Here is a 21,584-nt window from a genome sequence, read left to right on the forward strand (position 1 = left end):
ACAAACAGACCCAGTTTCAGAAGAAGAGTCCTTATTGAGCATTTAGCTCACGTAAAAGGGAATATTTTCTCTATTCTGTTACTGGGTAAGTGACAAAGACTGACACAAGAGGGTGCTATAATACAATCTTAAAATGTACATAAAGAACTACAAGTACCACCATCATCATAACACCATGACAGAGAAGTCTAATGAAACCATGTCCTATATTTCTCATCTGGCTGCAAATGTATTCTATAAATAGTCTGAAGGCCAAAGGCCATGATTACCATGCACCAGGATACATACAAGCTAACATGATTATGCCGGTTCACTCAGCCATTCTCTCCAATCTGAGGCCTACACTGGGGAAAACCTAGTTAATTAGCATGCGTCTAGGGAAGTCCTTTAAACAACTAGGGCATGATGATCATGTTTGTATAAGCTAACCCAACGTGTGAAAAGACAACGAGACAGGAGTTTTATGCAGTCTTATTTAGCTTTGCATTTGTTTCAAATATTGCACACAAGCTGGTAGATTCCCATTTTCAAGTATGATAAACTTTGCATACATATTTCAACATCAGCGATACAAAGTGACCTGAGCTGTTTCCATTCTTTAGATTTTATATAAAGAATTCAATATTCTCTGTGCACCCTGACATCCAAGAAATTCCACTAAAGGGTTATACACCAAAAGTTCAAACCCCTAGGTGAAATCCTTGTCTAGTTATCGCATTCACAAACCTGAGTGTCCATGTTTCCCACCCATCCACCGACTGCAATACCACAGCCTTTAATGGCTGAGGGGTAAAAACTAAAGACAGTCCCCACACACACACACACACACACACACACACACACACACACCAGATATTTACATCTGACATCATTTGAACAGTGTGTGCGTGGTAGTGTGTTGGGGGGGGGGGGAGAAAACAAAAAAAAAAACACAACATGTTCACATGCAGATATAGAGGTGGGGGTTTGAGGAATTTGTCTGACATAGATGGTCATCTTTAACCATTTGTACAAATCCTTTCTCCCCCCCCCCTCCACACCTTCTCTAACCCAGATTCTGAAACCACCATCTGTTCTTCCAGCCCAAAAGAATGCAGCACCCCATAATGGGGAGGAAAAATCAAAAAAAAAAAAAAAAAAAAAAAAACAAAGGGCCAATATGCTTTGTGCTTGTCCATACCATTTCTAAAGAAACCGTTTGTGCTGTCCTCATTAAGTACAGTTTTAGTGGAAGATACGGAGGAAATATTGCAGAACATAACAGCTGCAACTCCCTCGATACATAAGGCAGGTGCAAGAACCCATGTCTCAGACTGGATTTCTTATTTTTCCCCAAGTCGATTTAATTAGAAAACTCAGTTAAGTAAAAATGTAAAAACTTATTTCTACTACTTCCAATCAATGACCAAATTATTATTATTTTTTATGTTTGTTATCAATCTGGGTATCAGTGGGTCTAAGGTTTCCCTGATCTCACTAAACAGTTTAATCATAAATCAACATAATTTTTATTAACAAACAGGTTCTGTAACTGGTGTCAATGGCTCATCCTTCTTTAAAAATATGATGCAACACTGATGAGTAACCAGGTAAAAAAAAAAAAAAAAAAATACTGACAAGTCAGGTTTGCTAAGAACAACAATCATGTCATTGGTTTACAGATATTTTATGCTTTTGCTTCTGAAGCTAGATGTCCAACAGGCCCGTCTGCATTTTTCTTGCCACAGCCAGGGGGCAAATAGGAACAACACTGGATGGAAGCATTTTTCAAAATTCCTAATAAAACATGGATGCTACCATCCATTTATTAAATCTTTAAAGAAATGATAGCTCATACAATTTATGCAGCTTGAAATTAGTTTCCAGGTAACCATTTTTTAAATAATCATTTTAAATCAAATTCATGTAAATATCAACTTATGAGCACTTAGAACAGGCAAAGTTTAACATGTCAATGTTTGACATGTCAGTCACCTGCTTGGCTGGGGGCAGAGTGTTAGCATCTCATAGGAACATCAGGCTGTCTTAAACTGAAGCTGTTACATCATAAACAGCTCCTTGCAGGAGCTACAAGGGTGTAGGTTTTGTCTTTTGCATTTTTGCCTCCCTTGCTTGAAATTCCACCTCATTACTGACGCACACAGAGTCCATCCATTCAGACTCACACGAACCAGACAGCACAGGAATGTGGACGCTCCGATCGCACAACAAAACACCACAAATAACAACACTTATCCGCAAATCAAAACGCAGGCCTATCAGATCACAGGGGGATGCAACATGTTTACAGCTGATTTCGATACAGGCTCCTGGCATGACGGAGTGGTGGAGCCTGGAGATTATCAGATTTTAAGGATGACTCATTACAAAAAAGGCTCTGCAAACCTCCTGAAATTATAGCATACACCCAGAGAAAACAGCCCAAAGTGAGGAGACTAACACCTTCCAAGCAGGATGTAAATCAAAGTGATACAGTCCCTTACTGGGAAGGCTCCATTTGAATTCAAGCCCAGCAGATGGCTGGAAATGATAATCCTTTTTAATGAATTCCACCTTGCATCTTTGAGGAAAGCTTAAGAATGCCAGCAACAGATGCAACTGCAGGTTTCTTCTCCAAGCTGACATGCCATCCACTCCCACGCACACAGACAAAAGCTATATTGGTTTCAGCAATCTGAAACAAAAGCCATTACTATGGTGATAAACTGCACCACCACTCTGCTTCATTACCTCCATCCTGCATGCTGTAAGGAAATTCAAAAATGTTTTAAAAACAGTGGAACATCCATCATTTTCTAATCTCCCTAAAGTCGAGCACAGCATTCAGCACAGACGTGCTTTGAGAACTAGAGGGGATAAGAAAAAAAAAAAAAAAAAAAAAAAAAAAAAAAGCTTAGCTGCTGCCAGAAAGAGGCCCAATAACAGGGGTTGGTCCTCCAGTAGTCAGCGTGGCAAGTCATTAATGAGCTCAGCATCAACAACAAACAACAATTGAATTGAGTAAGTCGCCACATTCTTTAACACTTTTACTCTTCCGTCTCCAGCAGAAGAACCAACACAGGATTGAAGGGGAAATGCAACTAATTTTTAACTAATTGGAATAAATCGTGCGTCTCAGGCTTACCGGGTGCAGGTGGCGTGTGGAAGGTGACCTCAGGACTGTAGGGGCTGAACATGGAGTTCCTGCAGCTTCGTACTCTGAAGGAGTACAGACTGTCAGGCTCCAGGTCACACACCACGGTGCTGGGGCCGTACACTCTGTCTGTGGCCCTCCAGACACCATTGTCCTCACCATCTTCCTGGGATGGGGACTGGCCTGGGCCTCCAAGTCTGGAGAAAAATTATATTTCTCCTTCAAGTATCTGCAACTCATCCGTGGCGCTACACATCCCTCTACTCCCAAAGTCATGCTTGCACTCACCTGCGGTACTCAAGCATGTGGTGATCAGTAGGTAGGTGGTCATCAGAGAGCCTCCAGCAGATTGAGGCCTCATTATAGACTCTGCTATTGGACAGGTCAATCAGAGGTGGGTCTGGAACTGGAGAAGAGGAAGAAAGTGTAAAGAATAGAGCAAAGGAACCAGTCAGTATAATCAGGTGAAACAACAACTAAGGCCAAACAACAAGTAAACAAACTGCAACCAGGAAAGCCTCTAAAATATAGCATTTAACATCCGTTATGAAGATTTTCAAAACAATGACAAATCTGGGGAAGAGCTTGTTTTGTCCAAATTTAAAAACAAATCTCACATGGCAGACAGTAGTTCTGGAAGATTTAGGATTTGCAAGACAACAGACCATTCAATTTTATTTAGATAACAGCAACTTACAGTCACCTAAAGAGATGAAAGACTCATATGAATTTAAGAAAATAAAAATACACAGCAATAGCAGCCAAATTACTTTCATTCTAATCACGCTGAGCCCTGTATTTCAGCTACATAGCTTGGGCTTAAGCAAATGAAGCAATGCAAGTATAGCTAAGATTAGCTTTGTCGGGATCAAGACTATCCACTCAGGACAATGGACTATCTTGCATAATGAAGCTTAAGAGTTTTTCCCAGACTCACAGCCAGGAAATGCACTTACACCCAACTCCGCTTCTTTCCCTTACTGCACTTTGTTTCTTCCCATCCATTTTCTCAACAGTCATTTCAATTTCCTGCTTGTGTTGTTAACCCATCTCTCCATGGCTTTACATTCACCTACATATATACTGCCTCTGGCTTATGCTAGAGGACAAACCCCTTGAAGGATTCCCTCAGTTACACTCCTCAGCTAATTTATTTCCTCCAGAAACAATCAAATTACTGCAACCATGTAGGTCACAGCTCCTCTCCAAGATCAAAGCATTTCTCTGTATACTTCCATCATCCTCCCAGTGAGAGTTCCCCTCATCCCTTTGGTTATATTTTTCCCCTTCTAGTTTTCAATCCTTCCCATTTTTGTCATCTTTTCCCCACAATAGTAGATCCCCCTCACTGACCAGTGTCACCACTGCTGTTAAGCTTTCAAAGTCACTTTGCTAATCCCGAGTCCCCAATTTACTTCTCCCAGGCAGCTCTCCTTTATGAGCTTGTGTAATCTTAAAGCACAATGTATTAAGCATTCTTAATGTAGATTAGCATTAACTAGGGAAAGTAAAGAGTAACCACCACAGGCCCTCTTTGCTTGTTATTAAAAAAAAAAAAAAAAAAAAAAAAAAAAAAAAAGGCCATCTGCTACCCTGACAAATAAAATTTTACGTTTTCACCTGTTCAAACAAGTGAGGACCAAACGGGGCAGTCAGCCATCCGACTCAGCAGGAAGCCCTCGTTCAGTGATTCGGAAGAAACACTATTGATCATGTACATTACAGCTTACACTGCAGGGAGCTGCTCTGACTCATATTCTTTATCATTCCCCTGCTCCCTGCACTGGACTTTCAACAGCTCCCACTTCAAAATCTTTAAGCTTTGACATGAAAAACATCCTTTAAGAGACATGAAATGTTGAGACCTCTGATCATAGTCTGATGTTTAGCAGAAACTCCAGTTTGAAGCTGACCACAAACGGGCATTTACACTTGAGACAAAGCAGTCTTTCACATCCTCTTGAGAAGCAGAGCTTTTTTCCTTTGGGGGGGGTTCATACGCCACAGTATGGCCATAGCTGGGTTAAAAGGAGTGAGCACAAATGCATCGTTATCCAAAGGATGACGAGTGCACTAGAAAACATGGACAAGACACAAGCACTGAACAAAAAAACACTTGTTGTCAGTCTCAAGTTTTTAAAAACGCAGTCAAGTACAGTACAAGGATGAGGGAGAGGATCCACCAATAATGCAGTCATTTTTTAACCTCCTTAAATGTAATTACTGCAGTATACAGGCGCACTCACAGCTTATTATCTCATAGGCTTGGACTAAGCTGGCTCCTGCAGGCCTTTAGATTAAAAGGCTGCCACCAAACTGCTGCATGCAGCACTTTTCTAAAAAAGAAAATGCATCACTGCTACACAGGCAACACTTTATACAAAGAAAGTCAAATCTGAAATTTAAAGGACGTTTTTAAATCAAGCCGAGGACTAAGCAAGTAACTTCTTTAAAAATATAAACTCGCTTAAGTCTTTAAACAGCTTCATTGACTATTCAAAAAGAAAAGTTTTCCCAGCAGCATTACCTTCCCCCCTTTACTCCTGTAAAAAACAGAATCCACAGCTCTCTGCTCTTGTAGCCTTTGTACAGAAAGCTTTTCCTACACATTTTTATGCATGCATCATTTTTAACCACAGTAAATTAAAGCTGGCCTGTAATCAGATTATAGAGGAGATAATAACTAGATCGTTATCCAACCGTTCTTCATGAGTCACAGAAAAACAGACCATTTTCCTTCAGTGTCTACACCGAGCCAGCGGTAGCCTTTGAGACGTCTCACATCACTGATTTTCAACAAACCGAGCGGGGCTGCTCTTCAGTGCAGTAACAAAAGCCCATAATCACAAATTCATGTCACCAACGGTCACTGGAACAAATGCCAGCTATTTAGTTGCACTAAATAATAATGTTCGGTTGCCGTTTCACTGAACAGCACCGAGAGACCTCAGTGCTGTCTATAAATATCAACATTCAATCCCTCGATATTTACCATCTAGCGCTTTGTCTGAAAGAACATCTGACAGAGCTAAAGCCTTTACTGCCACCGAAGCAGCTTGTCAAATAACTGCTATCAGTTTTCAGGATGGCCTCAAACACCAATCAAGTGTCACTGCATAACTACGACTGAAAGTCCTGTCACAACTAACCATCACTATATGCGGTGGAGAATATCAATACCACCTTCTCTCAGTCACTAATACGTATTAAGTTGTCAAGTTAGATTAAAGAAAGTAAAGCGCATGAGGAATGAGCCTCTCCCAAACAGAGCCAAATGTCAAAGCATGAGTCACAACATGGCTGTGTTGAACTCCAATTTGATTATTAAGGAAAGTCAGACAACGTCTGAGCTGGCTACCATGACGACAGCTATTGGTCTGTGCAGTCTGAGCACTTTGATGGCTGCTTTTTTTTCTCTCTTAAATAAATAAAATGTGGCTAGTTGTAAAGTTGACAGAACCAGAGATGATTATATGCATACAAAAACTATTAAGTATGTTTCTGAGAAATCAGGTATAAGACAAGACTTAATTGATCCCACAGGGGGGAAATTTTTGCATTAACTCAGCTCCGGTATAGATAGAAGGAACATACAAATAAAATACCAATAAATATAAAATAAGATAATGCACCACACACACACACACACTCTCCAGTATGTGATTATGGATATGGTTGTGGAAATATGCAAGACAAACTATAAAGTTATACATATCTATGACTTGCATAGGAATAGCAGTGGTAGAATAGTTATAAGTACAGACATGTACACACACACTTACACACTAAATATACCTGCACATGTCCAGACACATAGAAGGTCCATTATGCATGAAGTGGTGACTGTGGATCTCCACAATGTCCAGTGACTTATGACATCGTGATTGAGGAGTTCTAGAGTAACTGCTGTTGGGATGAATGATCTGCGAAAGCGCTCCTTCCTGCAGCGTATGAAGTACTTTTTCTGCCCAACCAGAGGTCATTCGAAAGAATGCAAGTTTGCAATGCTTCTAGTCTTCAGTACGAGTAAAACAGTGTTATACAAGTACCAGTCTATTAACCATTTACTGCTCAGATACACAGGCTGTTTCAATTATACAACTAGTCTCCCTGGGTATGTCTATGATTGGAGCCAAATGCCTGGAGCTGGGCCTTCTTATAAACAGGAGACTGGGTTCCTAGGTGACACCTGTGTCACTTTTCCATTCCTTCAGTTTTAGTGACAGTTCGAGGGAGGCATTGAAGCCAAAGATGTCCCCTTTGCTTTTTCAAATCTCTGGATATACTGATGTAAATTGTATAAATTAGGACGACTGACTGAAACGTATGGGGTTGAACCAGAATTTGAGTTTGGAGTGCGATTCGACGTAGCAGTTGAGGCCGGAGTAGCTTCTCCAGTTTTTCTTCACATATTGTGTGTCAGATAAATGTCAAAGAGCATCATCTTTTAAGGTTCTAGCGTTGCCTCTGACCGGCCTTTCAGTGAGCTTGTGATGACTTGCAGTTCCTTAGCAGGACATTTTTGCAACCTGCACAATAACCTGGATGCACTTTAAATAATCCAGGTCACCCCTTCACAGACCTTTGAGTCTCAAAACGGGTGAACAGATTTAAAAACAAATCTGTCAGATCAATATAGAGAGGTTAAGTACACATAGCTTGTTAGATAATGAACAGTTACGTACCTTGATCAGATATTTAAGACCTTTTTTGTTTGAGCGCTTTAAGCGCTTTAAGCGCTCAAACACCGCTTTTTGAGCGCTTTATGGTCTTGCTTTGAGATCAGTCTGCTATGACTTACTGTTTGCTCATTATTTTGAGGCTGTGGGAAGACAAACCTGAAATAGGTCAGAATAATGCAGGTTGAAGAAAGCATATATTCTCAGCCCTGGGAAACTTCTACCTGAGCAGCTTTCTGACAGAGTAAACTCCTTTGTAAATCAGGAGACCAGAACAAACCACCAACATCCACAATCTGTGTAGTCAAGGCTCTCATTTTGGTTGCCTACAAATGACCTCTGACCTCTTAGCATAGCACAGTTTGAATGGCTCTGCATGCAACAACAAAAAATAACTTATTCAAGTTTTAACCAACTTTATTTGTAAGGAAATATATAACAGCAGGGCTCTACATCATATTGCCACATTTTCTCATGATCTGGACGAGCCACAAACAAAGCCGGTCTTCATGCTCACAGATGAATAGAAGCATAAATGTCACCATGTTTTCTTTCATGAACTGATGGGATCACTTTTTCCAGCCGAGCACGATAAAGAAGCTCGCTGTTTACCACAGTTTTTCCAGAAATGAGTTTGACTGAGCACACCAAACCCCTGAAAACAATATTTGCAAACCATCCTGTAAACAGATTCACCTTTTAGTGCATCAAAGTCAACTGAAACAGGGTTTAAGTCAGAAATGATTCAATAAATGACATTTCTGCCAACCCAAGTGTTGCCTTTACTCTGAAATCATTTACCTCCACCAAAGCACATCTCTTTAAGCAGCATTTCTTCTCTGGACGTGTCCAGGACAAACTCATCAAAGCAGGGGTCAGCTGCAGGGTGAAAGGTCCTCAGAGACTCTGTGGCTTTCTGGATCCTAAAACATAATAATAATAATAATAAAAAAATAAAATAAAAAAAGCCTCATCATTAAGGTAAGATTTTTAATTATAGACTTCTGTAAGGACACAAAACAGCAACACTATTCACAGCAGACAGAGTGCCTCCATTGCCCTAATGTATTTTCAATCAGTCCTGTACTCTGGGGTCATCTGGCTATTTTTAATACAGTCTCTCATAAGCACAATGAAGGATTAAAGGCTGAATCTTTGTCAAGAGTAAACTGGACAAACCATCCTATCATGACTGTAAGAGAAAAAGGTTCTAGCTTACAAAAGCTGCTCAAGGAGATCAATTAGTGAGCTTAAGGGAGAGGATACTGAGATACACAGCACTGACTTGGCACTGTGGCACAAGTCTTCTTTAAACTGTCCTTGAGTTTGGTAACCTGTGGTTCAGTAACACGTGGCTTTGTGACACATTTTAGTCAAACATTTAATCTGATTGAATGCAGCACAAAAATAAACCAAATCTAAAATAGACAAAATCCTGCTTATGGCATCCAGAGAAGAATAAAAACTAATGATTCAGTTCAGATTTCAAACTCTAAAGGCTAAAGTTATTTGTAGTTTTTGCGATTAATTAACTATGCACAGTCATGCGACTCAATATTGTAATCGTTGGACAGCCCTAACAATCATATTTAGCTTCATTTTTTAAAATGAATGTATACTTGGTTACTTTATTCATTAATTATCACTTTGACAGTATTTAACTTCATAATTCTGTAGCTCATATTTGCTTTAAGTGCACTGCTCAACTATTCCGTCACAAAAGTGCAGCTTTCCTCACAAATAATACAGATGATTATATACGGGCAGCTTTTACTGCTCACCATTTGCATCTCTAAGCTTTGTTACATTATCAATCATTTCTATTATTGTACTTTTTTCCTAAATGTTATCATTTTAAACAGATGACTGTAGTGAAGATTATAGTTTTCTGGTTTCTGAACCTTTCCATGTGCGCCTGCTGAGAGACGTGAATCTCTCTACAGATGAAATATAGATGTATATCTCACCAATTTGCATACCTGACATGCAGCTGCTTCGCAGTCTGCACAAAACAGGATTGATCGGTTTCCTTCAGCACCTCCTGAGCATAGCCCACCAACCCACTGTTCTCCAGCATACCTTGGTACTCCTCCACCTGGGCAATACCATTTATAAGTCAGTCATAAGTGTTTGTTACAATTGTGACAGCATCTTGAGAAGTCAGACTAGTTTTTAAAACATCTAGAAAAGTTCAAAGCACTTATTATGGACTTCATGCAAATATGACGCATGAGATAGAGAAATCAAAGTCTCACCTGGCCTCTGAGCTGCTCCATGCGACGGTTACGAGACTGCTCGATTGACCTCAGCATCTCAGATTTTCTCTCTTGCAGAGTCTCAAACAGACGCTCAAAGTGCTCGTTGGCTTGACGCTCTGCTAACTGGCCATTTTCCTTTAAGGAAAAGACAAGTTTCTCATCATCTTAAACTAACAGTATTCATTAGATGCAATAAGCAGACATTTCTTTAAGCCAGCCAGAGTGCAAGTCATTGCCACTATGATCATTTAAAACAAAGCAGTGGGCATCGATTCCTCACTTTTTCCACTCGAGACTGTTGAATGAACCTTGACGGTACGCATTTCATTTTATTGTAATTCAGCTGCAGACATTCAACATTTTAAACTCATCTCATCTAAGCCATTGTTCAACACATAAGTAGCAAACATGAATGAATTAAGGCCTCTGTTTAGTTTTGAACAACATAAAAAAAGTCACTCCCATTTATACTCAATGAGACAGAAGCATCAATTGCAAAATGAAAAATTACAAGCATAACAATCACCTATTGCTCACACACCCAGTGCCCTTTACAAAACTGAAAGCGTGGGTATGTTGAGCGCTCGCCATCTATGACCAACATCAAAGTAAAAGAGGAACCAGCTGAGACACTAAAAACCCCGACTTGCGTGAGGGAACCAAATCCTGCATTTCCTTGTTTGTGTGGTTTGCATAGTGCTTGTTCAATGATGCTGCTTACTCTTACAAAGACTGTGTGTAACTGTTCGACTCGGGCTGCTTTCTACTGAGCCGGATTAAAATTTATTTTCTGCAGCTATCAATGGGAATTAACAGATGCATTTGTTTTGCACCATCTCATTATCAATTTGACTAGATTCAAAAGGTTTAGACAGAATAAAGCTGCTCCTTCTCCTCAAGAAGGAGGAGCAGCTTTATTGGCACAAACTGATTAGAGGAATGCTAAAAGTGTGAACAAAGTTCATAATACCTTCATAAATGTGATAAAAAGCAGTACAGTGATAACCGGCCCTTTTATTCCATCCTGAGTTACAGATTCTTTCAGCTGCTTCCTCATTGGGTCACCACAGTGGCCAGATCTACATGTTTGACTTGGCACAGATTTTACACCACATGGCCTTCCTGATGCAACTTTGCCAATTTATCCAGGATCCAAATTTGTTCTCCTCTCCTCCCAGCATCTTTAACAAGTAAGTAAGTGAGTGAGTCAACCACTGCACCATGTAGCCACCTTCTGCTCCTTATAGATTTAACACCGTCCAGGGATTTTGCAGAAGATGATAAAGTCGGAATTGTTGATATGGACATTTTGTGTGCACTTTGACGGTCAAAGAACCTCAGAGATGAAGCAATAACCATAACCCAATTCCAGGTCTTTCGAGTCCAAGTTAAACTAAATCAAATCAGGTCTTTTGCCTCTGACTACAACTGATGATTAAGGGGGGGAAAAAAAGTCTGCAGAGCATACAGTAACATCAAAGGATGTGAGAGATACAGCAGCATGAGTCAGCTCTCTCACCTCAGTCTTATTGATGAGCACCTCAAGCTCAGTAATCTGAGTCCTGACCTGGTCCTCTTTGCTGATGAGGTAATGGATACTCTTGGCCAGCTTCTCCTGGGGAGGGAGTCAGGAGAGGGGAGAAAAAAAAAAAAAAAAAAAAAAAAAAAAAAAATAAAAAAAAAAAAGAGGGAGCAGCATTTCAGTATTTACAGTGAGCTTCACAGAGCCTTATACTTGCTGGCACATACACAAGGCATGAGACTAATAACACAACCTTAAAATACATTTTCTGGGAAAGAAAACCGTAACAGGCACCACTTTAAAAAGAAGGTTTTGTAGTTTGAGACGCTCATCAAAAACAGGGGTCCAATAAATCAGTTTATTACTGATGGACATCTCCGGACACAGTGACGCTGCACTTCTGTTCAAAGAAATTATAACTGACACAGGTTTCTGGGACTGATCAGGACATCTGATACTCCTCCCAAGAACTCAAAGGCAGAGCACACAAAAATCACATGGAACAAATGGTCTCATTAAATATTAAACACCAATATGTTTGTATCCACACAAACCAGCATATAGAATTTCACAAAATCTGCCTCGACTTGCTAAGCCCTGTTAAATTAATCCCTCTAAGCAGGATGACGTTCAGGCCAACAAAACAATTACTATTAAATGCATTTTAATTAAAACCTATTCTGCTGATAGCCTCATTGTGCTTTAGGAGTGTGTGGTTGCTGTGACAGCAGCTGCCAACACAATCTCATGACATTTTCGTCTCCACGTGAACTAAACAAAACACTAAAATGAATTAAAGGTAATCATGGTGAAAGGGAAAGCTCTCAAGAGGAGTTTGAACTCAATTAGCCAGCCTGGGTTTAAGTTTCCAAACAGTGACTGACATCTACAGTGTGCTTGCTAGCACTGGAACAGGTCAAACATTAATATTACAACAGCAGAGGAGATGAAATTCAGGAACAAGTCGGTGTGTGGCCCACTACAGAAAAAAAGCTGCCTCTGAACTTCTTTTGTTGCATACTTCAGCGATGACGGGGAGCGTGGACAAAAGGCTTTTACTTGAGTCCAATTATGCTAGCACCAATTATGCTAGCACCAAACTTCTGCACAACAATCTGCCCTTAAAGGATTCTCAAAACCTCAAACCATTCGTTTTATCTTTCACTACAGTTTACCTAGTCATTACCAGTTTTTAAATAATAAAATTTAAAGTGTACTGACTGTGTGGGGGAGAGAAGGAAAAAAAAAAAAAAGTCCTGAATGTGTTACCTTGAGGATCTTGTATGCACTGCTCATCGAGGTGACTTTGTGGTTAGCATGGGATCCTCCAAGCTTGCACAAGTGACACACGGGACGCCTGCAGACCTCACAGTACATGTTCACCTTCTCCATTTCGTGCTCTGGGCACATGAGAACCTGCGAGATTAAGGAGAAAACATAAATTATCGCCCCCGAGGACTCACTTTGTCACAAGTACCACTTACGTCCCAGTTACATAAGCTCTGAAAAACAAGGACTTAAAATTAATCCAAAGAACGCATGTACACATTAAACTGCACTGTGTTAGACTGCATAGAGCTACACAGTGTTGATAAAATGTTGACAAATGAAGTGAAACAGGAAGATGAGCTAAAGCCATTTAAAAAAAAAATAAAATAAAAAAAAAAGGTGGTAGACAGCTCGATGAACCATTTCCTGATGGGTCTTAAAATAGAACTCAAATCAGCGCTCCAAATGCCAAGATCCTCATCAGAGGCCAAAACAGCAGATACACCACTCCTCAATGAACAAGGAATGCAACAAATACACAAAAACCAAAAAGAGAAAAGTTTGTGTTTCCAATGGACATTCTAGACAAACACTACACAATAGGAATGTATAGACATTTGAAACAAGCTCTGGCTTGACCCAAACAGGACTCCAGCTCTATTGCTGAGGAACTGTTCCCCTTTCCTGGATGATTGCAGCGATCAAGGTTGTGGTTTGCTCTGATGAATACATTAACCCAGAATGTCCAGGTCACATTTAACAGGAGACATATGGGGTCTAAATGCTAGCCAGGGAAGTCTCTAGATATGTCCTGATCCAGAAAGGTCTATGCTACTCTGGCACGGTCCCACTATTAAAAAAGAAAAAAAAAAAAACCCAAAACAAAACAAACATCCACAGGGCATAAGTACAGGTAGGAGCACATCATCTTAGGTCCTCTGTCCAGTCAGATTTCCACTGAGAACAAGCAGATCAGAGATGGTGCTCTCGTGGACATGGAAGTCTGCAGCAACAGCTCGGACAGATGCCAGCATGGCAATAACCTGGCCTCGGCCAACTTCACTTAATCACGCGAGTTTGTGTTCAGCAAACAAATTACCAATCCCCAGACTAAAACCAAACAACAAGAATTGAAGACTAATTACAGAATTTGTTTGGGTTTTCACATGTAAAAAAAGATTAAACTTGCACTTCTGTTTTTGACTAGTATATGACACAGGAACCAATTTTATAGTTCTGCTGAGAGTAAAGTATATTTGATTCCATTTCTGAGATACACCATGCGTCACTGACCTTTCTGAGCTTCAGAAAGTGATTAAATATAGTTTGATCAGCAAAGTTAAGTTTTAAGCCAAACTTTCTGTATAGCAATGATTAGAAAACCAACACAGCTGGTAAAATTCACCATGCATGACATGCAAATCTCATACCGCCATTCAATCAAGTAAGCAGAAATCTATCAACTAATGTTTAACTCTGTGATAACATATCTTGTTAACTGTTCATAGTTCAAAGTTGTTTTGTTTATCATTTATTACTTCGTGAGAACAAACTGACAGCTACTGAGCCACACTCACCTTGGGCCTAAAATTCGTAGTGGGACCAACATACTCGTGCTGGGCTTTGGGTGTGCCCCAGGGGTGGTGCAGCTTGAAACACTCGTTACAGTAGCTCGCCTTGCAGTCCATGCAGCTCTTTGTTGCCTCCTGCTGTGGAGGCTTGCAGATGTTGCACATGATGGCGACGGCTGCGCGGGCAGCCTGCCGGTAGCGCTCCACGATGCTCTCCAGGGTGAAGTTTCGGAACAACATGCTGATGCCGCGTTCGCCCAGATCTATGTCATGCTGGCAGCCTGGGCACGGGATGGCGGTGACCCGGGGAGTCACAGATCCTCTGCGCCATCCCGGAGAGGAGATTGAACCTGGAGGAGAGCAACGAGGGCAGAGCACTGAAATGAGTGTCAGGAATATAGAGTCACAGCCTCGGGACACCCATTTTCCAGTCTTGCCTGAGGCCCTATTTTATTATGTGAAGAACAATGTCCTCTGATTTCTAATTACAGTCAATTAACAGCTTTCAAGATGTTCCAGCACAGTTTAAAGACAAATAGATTAGTTTTGAAAAGCAAATTCACAAATCTGACGTTACAAATAGAGCCTCAGCATGTCTCTCTTTGTGCTTTATTTCCACAGTGACAGCTGCACAATTGAGGCAATACACCCAGCAGCTGTCAGGGGGGAAAAAAAAAAGTCCACAAAGAAAGACCATCAAGGGCACTGGAACAGGTTAAGGAGTGACGTTTGGCAGGAAAGTCAGCATCCTTGGAGCTTATACACAGTCTTAATAAGAAATGCATTTCATTCAACACTTACTACATGAAGGAAGAGTATTTTAAGTGCTCACAATGATCTGGACAAAGGAAATAATTCAATTTCCCTTAAATGGGTGATTGGCAAAATAAAGATGAAAAACAAACCACATGATTTAAACAAAAATAAAAAACACAAGCAATTTTAACTAAAGTGCACTGTAAGACAAAGAAAATAAGCTTTCAATAAAAATTTCAAGCAACTGACATGTCCAGTTCAATGCAGGAACACTTTTCACATAGCACATCTCTTAAAGCAACAATGCTTTCAAGAGTCTCACAACATTGTGCTTGTTACTGATGCGGCAGCATCAGAACAAGGCAGCAACACTGTTACACGAGATCACATCACAGACACAAGCAGGGTCTGTTAAACAAAACATCGTCACCACACTTAAAGCCAGCAAACTGACGTCAGAGCACGCAAAAATTAATATATTGCTTCACGTTTTTGAGGGACAGGGGAAGCGAGGAGTGCTGGATTTATCTCTGTTTGCAAGCCAGTATTTCCGCTCCGTTTCCGAGGACCTAAAAAAATTAAATCAAACACTCCTCAGGTAAGCAAAACACAGGAAAACGATTTGAAAGCACCACTTCAGCAAAAAAAGTAAGGAGGGGCAGCTGAGGGAAAAGCAGCAGCAGAACAGCAAACACACTGATGTGATGTGTAGCCATGCTGGGTTCTCAGATGTATCAGTGAACACTGGTGGTGCACCTCTACGAGGTCAGATCTGACTGACCACAAACTAGAGCTTTGTTCACCACAATTTTTTCTACCTTAATTTATTTAACATAGGTGAAGTTAAACATTTTGCTATGATGTTACGATGAAAATCTCAGGCTAATGATGGAAATGAAGATGGCATGGTCTTATTAAAGACAAGCAGAGTCAGTGGATGACAAGTCTGGCAAAGAAAAACAAAAATGTAAAGAAAAGCCTTCATACTTAAACGAATGGTGCTGAAGGTCTTTATATCCTGCAAAGACTGCACGTGCGTGTCATGCAGGCACTCTGACTCAGGTTCTGGTCAGCACATAAGGTGTGAGCAAACAAGGCCCACAGAGCAGATGCCTGAAGCAAAGCGTGTTTGTGTGTTGATTTGTGGATCTGCAGAGGGAGCAGAGCCAAAGGCAAAAACTGACGAGTCATTGCAAAGAAAAACTGACCTTTTCTTTTTCCATCCTGTCCAGACCTTTAGACAGTATAATGCAGAAACCTACCATTTCTCCCCCCCCCTTAAAAGGCTTCAGATTATCAGGATACATTCTGGATGTTTAAACTCACTGGCAACTTTATGAGGTACACCTATTTAACTGTTTGTTAATGCAAATAGCAGCAATCCAGTGCATTTAGTGTATGAAGACATGGTCAAAACGATCTGCTGAAGTCCAAACTGAGCATCAGAATTTGGAAGAAAGGTGATTTAAGTGTTAGTGTAACGGTTTTTGGTGCCAGATAGTCTGGTCTGAGCATTTCAGAAACTGCTGATCCACTGGGATTCTCCCACAAAGTTATCAACAGAGTTTACAGCGAACATAATGTTACAACGGTAACTCAAATAACGCAATTTGTTACAACCAAGGTATGCAGAAGAGCATATCTGGATCTTATATTAAAACTTAAGCAGCACTATAGCTACTGCGTGCCACTCCTGTCAGCTAAGACAACTTACATACACTCAGAAGACTTGGGGTGGGGGTGACCTGATGGGTCTCAATTTCATCTGCAACATCCACATGGTAGGGTCATAATTTAGCCCAAATATCAAAACAGGTATAATGGCTTAGCACACTTTTGCTCCAAACGAGCATCGTTAAAAAACAAAAAACCAAATAGTATTTTTGCTAACCTGCTAACCACGTCCATCCCTTGATCATATTGCACCACATCACAAAGCATGATGATGAGTTCACTGTACTCACCAGATCCCAATCCAACCTTTGGTCTGTGGCTGAACAGGAGATCGTTGTGCGTGTGAAGCCTGTATGGTACCATCATGTCAACATGATCCAAAAATCTGAGAAGGGTTTCCAGCACCTTGTTGAATGCCATAGAGAATTAAGGTAGTACTGAAGGCAAAAATGGGTCCAATTCAGTACTAGCAAGGTGTACTTAATAGAGTGGCCAGTGAGTGTATACTATAAAAATGGTTAAGTCTGCAGTTTATGAAATATTTACTTCTATGAGCAGATATCCAAGGCAGATTAACAGGACTCCAATTAGTACAACTACACTTTGTTCAATATGGAAATGTAAAATATTAACTTAATACATGTTCTCCAAGGCCGAAAAAAAAAAAAATCAAGTCAACTCCCATTTTTTTTTGTACTTTTGGGTTCGTTTGTTTTTTTAAGGGCTTTGGGGACACTACATTATTTTTTCAGTGTTCAAGAAAGAGACGCTGACTCTGCTTCAAAGCTGAGAAAATAATTGCACCTGATTAAAAACATCCACTGAGCATGTTAAATAAACTTCATTAGTTAAACTAAAAGGGCTTGTGTTAGTCTTGTTTTACTTTGCTGGCAATCTGACAATTCATCATGCTTAAAATAATTAGAGGTAGGCTCAAACAGGTTTGTGTTTCTATAAGTGGTTTCTCGAACACTCATTGTCAGGTCAAGCATAACGAGCAAATTAAAGGCAAACATATCAGGAAATAATGACAGTTAACAAACTTGGCAAGTCCAAACATACTGTATGCTTTTTTTTTTTTTTCTCCCCCACTGTGTGTTTAACTTAAGAGACCTACAGTTCTCCATCCCTATAAAGCTGCTTTAGTTGCTACCGTGATTTAGCGAATAATGTAAGGCTTAGTCCACACACACACACACACACACACACACATTCTTGTTCCACTTCAACTCCTAGGAAACTTCCTTGCCCCGTTCTCACTAATTTGAGCTCCTTTCAATTCCTTTTTGGTACGAAGCAAACTGTCTGGGACACTACCTCCCTCCCTCAGGCACTACTTTCTTTTACATACCGACTCATCGTTGGAGCATTTCATACCCATTTTAACACTCAGGTTTTATGCTCAGTGGATATTTTTAAGGGTCTTTTAAACCAGATATTAGTCATTAAGTGTCTAACATAGAGTTAAAAGCCTACTTTATGTATTAATCACAGAAATTCTTCATAAGAACCTATTTTATATCTGGTGTGAGTCTGTATGGTCGTGTGAATAGGGCTAATGCAGACTATGTAGAGAAGAGGTTGAACCAAACTAGGGTTTCACAGGGGTTCTAGTAACACTGTACTCACTACTACAGCTACTCAAAACACGGAGCCCGCGTCTACCTCGACTTCCAAACGACCTTCGCACAGTGGCTGCAAGCAATGAACAGAGAAGTGAGGTGAGACAAACAAGGGAAAAAAAATCCTTTAAATGAAACAAAGCATAATGTGAAGTGATGCGTGAATAGAGATTTTTAATATGACACTGGAAAAAAAAAAAGTTAATTTATGAGAAAAGTGACAAAAATGGTAATGCAGTTCAGTGTCATGTAAAACATTTAAAATACATTTTGAACAAAGTACAATTAACTCTTGATTTATGCATTATTACTAGACAACTTGTATTAAAGGAGAGAGAGAAACATATACATGTCTGGACTAATAGATGTGGTCCTCATTTTATTTTTGGCCTAGAATGTGTATTAATACCAACAGTTTGGCTTATGAGAAATGTTTCTTGTCATGTTTATATGCCAAGCATAAAATTTAAAAAAGGAGACTGTTAGCTTAGCTCACCATTAAAATTAGGCAAAGCCAAAACCACTTTCCTACCAGCACCACTTGCAGCCTTTTGCACAGATTTAAGGGAGAAATCTTTTTTCCTTTTGATGTTCAGACACCATTTTGCTCTCAACAAATTAAACAGGGATTGTCAAAGAGTAAAGGACAGATATTTCATTCATCAAGATCCAATATGGGATTTAAAAGTTAGCTTAATTTTTGTGAGATTTATATTATAAGCCACATTATATCATTGTAAGGTTTACCTTACAAAATAAAGCCTTTTGAGGCAACTGTTGGAGTGACTTGGCACTATATGAATAAAACTGAACTGAGATGTTGGCTGAACATTGATATAAACTGACTGATAGCCCTAATTATGCTGGCCTATCACCATGTAGAACATTTGACTAGGTTAATTGTCATTTACCTGTAGGCAAAGAATCAATCATGCATATGCTAAACAGATTCTGGACACCACAATAAATTAACACTGCGGAAGTTTATGTTTATGCCTCTGGAAAGAGAAGGAAAAAAAATTATAGCCATGAATAAGACAAATTTTAGAGAATGTACACTTTGGACTTATGGGTGGAAACACCCCCCCCCCCCCTTTTTTTTTCAGCGGCAGCTCAGAGCTAAAAACATTAGCATCTTTAGCCAACTAGCTAAAGATGCTACCAAAGTTGATGAGTTACCAAAATTAAGTTCGCTAAAGTCGGAAACATTTTAAATCTCCCTTAATTTTCGAAGCAAGTGTTTTTAAATGTATAATAGGGCTGTCCGATATAACGATATATATCCGATGACGATATAAAAACGTCTATCGTTTCATTTTAAGCTCTCATTTGTTTCGTGGTGTCGCAAAATAAACTTTTTACGGCAATATTGTTTCATCGTTTTGATGGTCACTGTAGTGGCTATAATTTCTTAAAGTTCTCTCTTTCTCTTATATTTAATATAACCACACTACAGATGGACAAGCACCTGTTTTTATGCCTTGTGGTTAGCAAAGACTGTGATAAAAACCATCGGGTGTCCGCTTGTTTATGTTCCACATAAACCTTTCACAATAAAGCTCAAGATCCTGTTGAGACTTCAAAATAAACTGAATCACGTGAAAGATTATGCTGAGTATTTATGGATGAGAAGCAAAAAAGAGCCGTCAGATGCTAAAAATTAAGACTCAGACTCAAACGTTAAAACAGGCTTTTCCCCGCAGCACGCCGTGTAATAAATACACAAAGACAACAGCGGCCTTTACAATTTATGTCTAAAAATGTATCGTTTTATGCATCAGTTAAAACACTCTCCAGGTACACAATGCGCAGCTGGAAACACTTCACGCAAGTCCAGCTGCCCATATTCACAGAATTTACAGAAAATGTAAAAATGTTGTGATTTATATTGTTATCGGACGATAGATGTCTTATATAGGGATATGAGATTTTGGTCATATCGCACAGCCCTAATGTATAATTCAGTTACATTTTCCAATAAGAGCATGGAAAACATACTTTAATAGAAAGCAGGTAAGCAAAGCTAACCATCTCCTGGTTATAGTTTTGCATCCAGCATTTCACTTCTAAAACACCAACAACAAAACAAATTTGCTTATTTCTCAACATGTGACAAGATTACTAAAGCCAACGCAGCCTTTGCCAGCTAACTCTTGAGGGTTAGCAGTTAAAGGTTAGCTGTGTTTATAGCCCCAAAACTGGGAAACGTCACGTTTTAGTAACCGCCTTTTTCAAGTCACAGTACAGCAAGGTTTGTCCAAGCTGCACACTGATAAATATAGTCTCAAGTCTTTTCTTTCTCTCCCTTCATCTAATCCCTCAGTCATTCCTCTCAGGCAGGTTGCATCACCATGGCTACCAATGAGCTGAGCTCCCAGCAGTGAAGGCACTAGGAGAGTTAGTTTGTTCTGTTGGGAGTTAGTGTTAATAATGTACTTCAAGGCTTCCTTCTTACACTCACTGGAAATCTGCACTCATGAACAGCCTTATTAAATATCATGTCAACCAAATGTCACTGAATTTACTGTACGTTAATGCTGTGCATTGACCTGAAAGGAGGCAGTAGTCATACTGAGTCCAGTGGCTCTGTGCACAACCTGGATTTTTACAGGACCTCAGATTTGTTTACTCAAAAAGCAGGATTTGATTATTTCCTGCATCAACAGACGCGGTCCTGCCAGTAAGGAACAAACTTGAGCCAAACAGGGAGACTGTTCAAGAGCCCTGCCTCAGTGGTTTGGAACCAGCGCTGAATAACTTGCAAAGAGTTCACCTCAGTAAACTTCGGTTTTGTTAGTGCTACCCCTCTGATTTTGACAGTGTTCCAAGACGAGATGTTGGTTAAACATTACTCAGTCTCATACAGCACGAGTTACTGAATAGCCATAATTGTAAGAAAATGAGTGCCCACCTTTATGCACAAGTCTGCATCAGTTCAAAAATAAATAAATTAAATAGAGTCTAAAAATCAAGCACTGTAAACTTGATTTTAAATCAACTTTCACAGCATAATCACTCAACATGTTGATTTGGGGTCAGCCATTGATTATGCCCAAACGTCATCTTAAAGAACAAATTGAAAAATCAATTTAAAATGGAG

The 21,584-nt window shown here is 39.9% G+C and overlaps 1 protein-coding gene across 5 annotated transcripts in view; it reads right to left on the reverse strand.

Annotated features, from left to right (window-relative positions):
• trim36 (tripartite motif containing 36) overlaps window positions 1-21,584 on the reverse strand; it is a 33,175-nt gene that overhangs the window by 4,725 nt on the left and 6,866 nt on the right. For 2 of the 5 annotated variants that reach the window (XM_042218334.1, XM_042218333.1), the window contains exons 3-11: window positions 18,492-18,557; window positions 14,439-14,782; window positions 12,862-13,008; window positions 11,590-11,685; window positions 10,068-10,205; window positions 9,792-9,907; window positions 8,614-8,735; window positions 3,422-3,539; window positions 3,125-3,330 (exon numbers count right to left, since the gene is read on the reverse strand). In XM_042218334.1, the coding sequence (XP_042074268.1) occupies window positions 3,125-3,330; window positions 3,422-3,539; window positions 8,614-8,735; window positions 9,792-9,907; window positions 10,068-10,205; window positions 11,590-11,685; window positions 12,862-13,008; window positions 14,439-14,782; window positions 18,492-18,557 (1,353 nt within the window). Of the gene's footprint in view, window positions 1-3,124; window positions 3,331-3,421; window positions 3,540-8,613; window positions 8,736-9,791; window positions 9,908-10,067; window positions 10,206-11,589; window positions 11,686-12,861; window positions 13,009-14,438; window positions 15,758-18,491; window positions 18,558-21,584 lie in introns of all 5 variants that reach the window. The other 3 variants (XM_042218335.1, XM_042218336.1, XM_042218337.1) reach the window with 2 other exon arrangements.

This window comes from Haplochromis burtoni, unplaced genomic scaffold (assembly GCF_018398535.1).
Source record: "Haplochromis burtoni strain Fernald_Lab_line unplaced genomic scaffold, NCSU_Asbu1 Contig_18, whole genome shotgun sequence".
In the NCBI taxonomy this organism is placed as follows: Eukaryota; Metazoa; Chordata; class Actinopteri; order Cichliformes; family Cichlidae; genus Haplochromis; species Haplochromis burtoni.